This window comes from Nicotiana attenuata, unplaced genomic scaffold (assembly GCF_001879085.1).
Source record: "Nicotiana attenuata strain UT unplaced genomic scaffold, NIATTr2, whole genome shotgun sequence".
In the NCBI taxonomy this organism is placed as follows: domain Eukaryota; kingdom Viridiplantae; phylum Streptophyta; class Magnoliopsida; order Solanales; family Solanaceae; genus Nicotiana; species Nicotiana attenuata.
In genome coordinates this window covers 209,698-217,389 of record NW_017671225.1, presented here as the reverse complement: position 1 = coordinate 217,389, position 7,692 = coordinate 209,698, and the positions used below count along the sequence as shown (strand labels likewise).

The following is a 7,692-nucleotide window of genomic DNA, read 5'->3' as shown; positions in this document are numbered from 1 at the left end:
TGCCTAGTGATTACACATCGCGATTGCAGATAACCCATGCAATCGCGAAGAACAAAATCCCCAATGGTCAAAAAAATCCTTCTACGCGAACGCACCTTCAGGCTCGCGAATGCGGAGACCCAACTCTCATACCTACGTGAGGCAGATCGACTCACGCGACCACGAAGAACAGCATGTCTGAATCCATACCTCTCCTTCCTTCCTCGCGAACACGTTTATGCACCCGTGTTCGCGTAACACAAAATCTCAAAACTCCACGAACGCAGACCATTTCTCGTTATCACAAAGACCACCTCACCAGTCGCCCAATTAAGCCTTCGCAATCGCGAATAAGGAAACCACACCTACAACATCAACAATCTTTGAAGTCCAAATTCCAATCCGTTAACCCTACAAAATCTCCCCAAGGCCCCCGGGACCTCAACCAAACATACCAACAAGTCCTAGAACATTATACGAACTTAGCCGTGACCTCAAATCACATCAAACAACATCAAAAATATGAATCGCACCCATATTGAAGCCTAATGAAACTAATGAATTCGCAAACTCTACAATCGATGCCGAAACCTATCAAACCAACTTTGATTGACCTAAAATTTTGCACACAACTCATAAATGACACAACATACCTATTCCAACTTCTGGAACTAAAATCTGAACCTGCTAACTACAAAGCCAACTCTTGGTGAAACTTCTCAACTCTCCAAACATCAATTTTTCCAACTTTTGCCAGTTCAAGCCAAAATCCCCTACGGACCTCTAAATAAATATTCCGACACACTCCTAAGTCCAAAGTCACCATACAGAGCTATTGGAACCATCAAAAACTCCATTCTATAGTCATCTACACATAAGTCAACTCTTTCAACTTAGGCTTCTAACCTTAGGACTAAGTATCCCAACTCATTCTGAAACACCCCCAGAACTAAACCAACTACCCCGACAAGTCATATAATAACAAGTGAGGATATAATAGGCTGTAAATGGGGGAATGCAGCTATAATACTCAAAACAACCGACCAGGTCGTTATAATGCGCCTGCTTCCACCCATTTAGAGAAGTAATCAGTCAAAACTAAATGGAATTTAACATTGACTCGCCTCGGCAGAAGAAGTCCCATGATGTCCATTCCCCACTTAATGAACGACCATGGAGAGGTGAGAGAATGGAGGTGTTCGCTTGCTCGGTGGATTATTTGGGAATACTTCTGGCACTGTTCGCATTTCTTTAAGAATTCCAGGGCGTCTTTCTTCATGGTAGGCGATATACCGCCCGCATAAGGCGTCTGACCAGTGAACGATCATCGGGATGACTATCAGAGTGGCCTTCATCCACATTCTCGAGGACACATTGAGTTTGATTCGGCCCAAAGCATTTTGCCAATGGGCCACCGTATGTCCTTTTATACAATTCGTTGTGGAGGAGCTTGTACCTTGCCGCTTGCATTCTCAACTTCCTGGCTTCTTTTTTGACGTTTGGGAGAACACCGTCCTGCAAGTAGCTTATTATACAATTGCGCCAGTACCAGGTTAAGTTTATAGATTTTACCTCGACGTGATATAATGCTGAGCCGAGGAGATGCACCATATTTTTTGCTCCATAAGTTATGTTTTTGGTTGCGCCAACCAATTTTGCGAGGTCGTCCACCTCGACGTTCTAAGTTCATAGAATTTGGTCAAGTTGGCATTCATCAAATATGGGCAATAGTTTACATATCTCGGTCTGGTACTTATTCTCGTTCTAATTCTTGTGTTTACTTTTATCATCTTGAACTTGCCCGGTTGGTCTTTCAATGCTAATGTTAATTATGTTTGGTTGGAGGGATAACCTTAGGCATTCTTTGTGTTCTTTGAAAAGTCTCTTTAGCCTTTTGAGCCTACCGTTGCATAAATATTATCACTAGTTTACCCCATTTGAGTCTTTAACCTTTTCTTTGGCTACCTCATTACAAACCTTTACCCTTTTGTGAAATAATTTCCTCTTTTGAACTCACCCCTCTTGAATGTTAAGAATGATTCTAAAAGCCTAAGTTGGGGGTGTTGGTGTTAATAGGGAAATGGTGAAGATGTACATTGTGTGTAGAAACATATAGCTCAAAGTTGTTTATATTAAGATACTCAAGCTCCAAAAGAAAATAGTTGTATAAAAAAATTGGAGTCTTGAGAAAATTATAGAGGTACTTTAAGGTTGTTCTACATTGGTAACTAGATTTCAATGAAGGATATGTGGTTTAAGAAGAAGCAAAGTGCAAAAAGAAAGAGAAATGTGAGTAGTGTTCAAGGAGGGTGTAGTCACTTTTTCCCCAAATTCTTATCTTACGCTTCCCCAAGCCTACATTACAAGCTTAAAAAGTCCTTATGGGATCTCCAACCGACTGTTCTTGAATAGGCGGTGAATTAAAATAAGGGCAAGCTTATGGTATGATATTTTGTAACACTTGAAATTCTTTGTTGAGAGTGAGTGTCTTTGTGCATTTGTCCCTTGTGTTGTTATTATAAATATGGTGATTTTGGGACTTACTTTCTTGTGAGGGCATATGGATTATGATGGATTGGTGACATTGATATATTACGAATTGTGTTAATTAAGCATATGTAGTAGATTAGTGCTTTTGAGTCACTTCTTGAGGCTTGTTGTCACTTGATAATCTTGAAACTTCATTGTATTTTTGAAGTTGTTTTTAAATGAGGGAGTTAGAGATTCACATGCTTGAGCCTAATTATTAATACCAACCAAATCCATAAGTGTTATACTTAATTGGAGAATGTGATTTGGACATGATACCAATGCTAATTATGCTTTAAATAGTAGAACCTCATTGAATTTTTGGTTTTGATTTGCTTGAGGACAAGCAATAGCTTTAAGTTGGGAGTGTTGATGAGTGGTGATTTTACCATTTATTTTAGTCTCTTTTCTTTAGATTATTTATTCATTAATTATAATATGAGGTTGTTTATGGTGTGTATTGCTAGATTTTCAGGTAAATGATGCCATGAAGAGAGTTGAATTCAATTTAAGTGGAATTGAGAAAAAAGAGTAAAAAAAATGCAAAATCATTCAGTGATTCCGCATCTGCGGAACACTGTTCGCTTATGCGACATCGCATCTGCGAGGGGAAAGGCCGCATCTGCGGAAAGGAATCACCATGCACTGGGATCGCATCTGCGTCATTAATCCGCACCTGCGGAGTCGCTTCTGTGACGGTATGGTCTGCATCTGCAAAAAAAGGAAACTCCACACAAGCTTCGCATCTACAACTGGCAGTCCGTTTTGGCAGAGTCGCACCTACGATGATTTATTCCGCAGGTGCGATCAACAGTCTTCAGCTCTGGGTAATTTTGGCAATTCATATTTTCTCCGCTCCAAACCCACAATACATGACCTAGCTTACTGGAAACAGATCTTTGGCTTAATTTTCAGTCTCCTGGCTAGAGAAGACAAGTTTGGAAGCTAGTGTTCTTGCTCACACACTTGGTTCTTGAAGATTTGAAGCTTTTGGTTGAGAATTTCTTATCCATTTATGTTCATTTCTTTATTTCCTTGCTTTTTATTGTATAGCTAAGTGCGTAGTCTTTTTTCCAACACTTGAATCTTGTTTATGGGAATATTCATATTTAAAGTGTGGATTAAATATCTTGTTGTGCTTATGTATTGAATGATTTTTAGTTATATTGAAATGAGTTATTGTTTCTTTAATTATTCTTGTTTTTTAATATTTCCAAAGGGATTAGCTTACCCTAGGTCTCACCCATTTACTTCGAATTGATTTTGGAAAAGATAATTTGGGGTTGGAAAAGTTTAATTAACGAGAACTTGAGGCATTAACCCTCACTTTATAGATTCTACCTACGAATAGGATTGAACTACTTCATTTCGGGTTTGCTTAATCTCTTAATTATTTTAGGGATAATTTAATTAGGAAGTCTTGTTAGTCTTTGGAAGAAGCTAAAATTGAATTATAACCCGAGGCTAATTAACATAAACTCGCTCATATTTGTAAAATCATGAAATACATTGGATCGTTACTTGAGGGTAATTCCCATTGCATCCATGCTTGTAGCCATTGATCATTTTATTTGCTTTCTAGGTTAGTTTAGATTTCCACATTTAGCTATAATATTTTCTCCAAGCTTTTCTAAGTGTTTGGCTTAGCATAATAAGTGATAATTCTCTTGCACGCCTAATCGCCTACATATTATTCTCGGTGGGATTTGACCCCGACTCATAATTGGGTAAATTATGTTGCATGCGACCGTGTCCATTTACTTTTTAGTAGTGGATTTGGACGTCATCAATGGGACTGAATTCTTTGGACATGCTTTGTTCAGATTGATGAAGTCCACGTACATCCTCTATTTTCTGTTCTTCTTCTGACTATTACCACGTTAGCAATCCACTTGGGGTACTTCGACTCTCTAATAGAGCCATTGACCAACAATTTCTCCACTTCCTCGTGGATGGCCTCCTTGATGGCGGGGTTGAAATTTTGTTGAGCCTGCCTTACTTAGGGGTAGTAAGGGTCGACATTTAACCTGTGTGTGGCTATCTCTTTGGTGATGCCTGTCATTTTTGTAAGGGAAAACAAATATGCGTTAGCTATTAAGAATTGACTAAATTTACCTGGGTCTTTGAGTTTGCAACCGATTTAGGCCTTTTTACTGGGGTCGCTCTGATCTAGCTGAACGGGATTGAGGTCCTCTATAACCGATCCTGCAGCTTTGACCATTTCTAGGTCCATAAAAATGTCCTTGGCTTCGGCCTGTAGAGACCTCGACCCTGCCGATTGCTATGCTGTTTTATTCTTTCTTCAGTTGGGTAGTCATGTTATCTAGGGCGATCCAATAGCATTCCCGGGATGTGCGTTGCTCTCCTTGTATGCTGAATATTCCCCAGGCGGTCGGGAACTTGATCACTTAGTACAGGATGTAGGGGACTGACCTCATAGGGTGTATCCATGGTCGATCTATGATGGTGTTGTATCTTGTCTCCTGATCCATGATGTGGAATGTGGTCTCCAGTGTTACCCCTCCCCCCCACCCTGCGAGGACGGGAAGTGTGATCTCGCCTGAAGTTCGTTCAACTGTATTGCTAAAATCGATTAGCGTGATCCATCGCGGCATTATCTTATCCTCGTGTCGCATCTGTGTGAGGACTCGGGGATGGATGATATACGCTCCGCTTCCGTCGTCCACCATAATTCTCCTAACATCAGTATAAAAAATACGTAAAGTAATGACAAGTGCATCATTTTGAAGGAAAGTCAAACCATTAGCATCTGACTCGTCGAAGATGATACTCTCTTCGAGATCTTCATATCGTTCGTGGGTGATTGATCTATTGAGTTTGTAAGTGGTGGTGAACTTGATGCCATTGATGGATGCATCGTCACTGCCCCCAATAACCATGTTAATAGTGTGAGCGGGAGAGGGCTTCTTTGGCGGGCCTGGGCATTCTCGACCTTTTGCTAAGGTTTTCCTACCTTTGTCACCGAGTAACTCTTTGAGGTGTCCGTATTGCAGCAGGTTAACCACTTCTAACCTTAGAGCGTTGCAGTCTTCCATCTTTTGCTCACCGTCTTGGTGGAACTCACAAAAGTCGTCTGACTTTTGTTTCGAGCTTCTTGAGTGCGTAGACCTAGGTGGCACACAAAAGTTATGAGCAAATAGTAAAGGGGCTATACCTCGATCATTTCTGTGGATGTCTGATCTTGGCCTAGAGAGGTCGTCTTCTCGGTGAAAGCTGGGAACGGGTGCTCTGATATAAGGTTGATGTCAGTCTCTGCTTGATCGCGACACTGGAATGTCTCTCCTTGTGTTGTCCATGCATTCCCTCCTAGGTTCGGATTTCACTAAGGTGAGTCATCAGGTTAGCCCATTGAGGTCTTCATTGTCTGCCCTGACCTTGGCACAATAGGCATTGTGTATCACGTACCAGGTAGCCGGTGGGTATTTCATCAATCGGCTCAGTAACTTTTTGGTCGTCTTTGAGCCTTCTCTCTTTGGCCCGTTTTGGAAGGATGCCACGGCCATTCCCTCGGAGACATTTGGTAAGGTCATCCTCACCCTGTTGAATCGTGCTAAAAAGTCCTTCTGTCCTTCCCATGGGGATTGTGTGATGGAGAAGATATCATTTACCCTTGTTTTAGCTTTCTTGGCCCCAGCATACGCCGTCACAAACTTGTACATCATTTTTTTCCGAATGTTTCTATGGAATAGGCCGGCATCTGCGAATACCATATCAATGCCCCTCCTGTGAGGGTTTCACCGAATTTTCTTAATAAGGTGGAGGACACATGTTCTTTGGTAAGGTCGTTGCCTTTCACGGTGGTGACATAGCGGGTCACACGGTCCTCGTGATCAGTTGTTCCGTCGTTGATTTTGAGGTACGGGGGCGTTTTGAAAGTTTTTGGTATGGCATGAGTAGTCGTTTCTTCCCTGTATAGTTGTTCCACGAACCCGCCAGTTCTCTTTTTGGTAACAATTTAGGGGCACCTGGTATCTTGTCTACCCGTTCTCGGTGCTTCTTCATCTGTTCCTTGAGCGCCCTATTCTCGTTCTCCATTTCTTTCATTCTTTTTTAACATAGCGGCAAGGATGTTGTCACCTGCACTATCAATATTTGTATGGGTATTACCTAAAGTGGGAGGGTTTGGATGGTGGTCTCGTTCGTTCCTACGCTATGTTCCTTGGGGTTTCCATTGTCGTGCATAGGGCTTGCTTGCTCATTATGCTTACCAAAGTGTTGGTTAGCCAAGCTTCGAGGAGCTGTTTCATAGCGGGTGGTGCTCCTTCTTCCACGGACGTGGAAGCCTTTGGTTTGGTTGTGCTACAAAAGAGTGTCGACGACTTCCCCAACCTGGGGGATGCTGTGGGGGTTACTTCCTCATCTTGAGTTTCATACCCTTGGTCGTTGGCACTCATAAGGTTGAGCGAGATGTTGTCCGTTGCTCTTGTTCCCTTTCGTTGGTTACCTGCCATGGAATCCTTATATGAAAGGAAAAAAAGGATAACTCTATAGTATGTTAGGTTAACAAGTCACGAACGTTGTAGATCCGAATAAAAACTAAAAATTTGATTAAGAAATTTTCACAGACGATGCCAAACTGTATAACCCAAAAACTTGATATAGGCTTTTATACAATTAGATTTATAGAAAGAGAAGGTTAATCAAAGTCCATATTAATATTCAATAGCATCTAGTATTTTTATGACGAATATTTAATGTGTGCTATTAGATAAGAATATGTTAGAAATATAACGGAGCAATAAAGGCTTGAAAACGTAAAGATAGCAATAAATGATGATAAATGGCTTTTTAGTAATAAATGGAACAAAGTTCACTCGATAAGGGTAAGATTTTCCACTGAGCTTCTTACAATGATGGATGATGATAAGCAGTTGAATATTCCGATTCTTCATGGACCGAGAGAGAAGGATAAAAGAGAAGAAGTGTAAAGTTAGGCATTGTTTGTATTTAATAAAGAGAGAATCTTCCCACAATATGTCAATGAGGTTCTTTACAAAAATGTTCGATTCCGTTCTGGAACTGCTTCTCTTCTTATTTATAAGAGTACGTAGGTCATAAAATCCTAGATAGTACAACAGAAAGGAATATTCACTAAAATATTCTCTACGGAATCTAAATAAAAAAACTAGCCGTTATTGCGTGCCGAAGACGGATTCTCGTCCT

General features: G+C 40.8%; 1 protein-coding gene across 1 annotated transcript; it reads right to left on the bottom strand.

Annotated features, from left to right (window-relative positions):
• Positions 1-215: 215 nt before the first annotated feature.
• On the bottom strand, positions 216-6,564 carry LOC109206814. Its single transcript, XM_019369678.1, has 5 exons — positions 6,459-6,564; positions 5,935-6,226; positions 4,942-5,637; positions 1,294-1,504; positions 216-344 (listed from the first exon to the last, which is right to left on the bottom strand). The coding sequence occupies exons 1-5, from the start codon at positions 6,562-6,564 to the stop codon at positions 216-218; spliced, it is 1,434 nt and encodes a 477-aa protein (XP_019225223.1).
• Between the last annotated feature and the right edge of the window lie 1,128 nt (positions 6,565-7,692).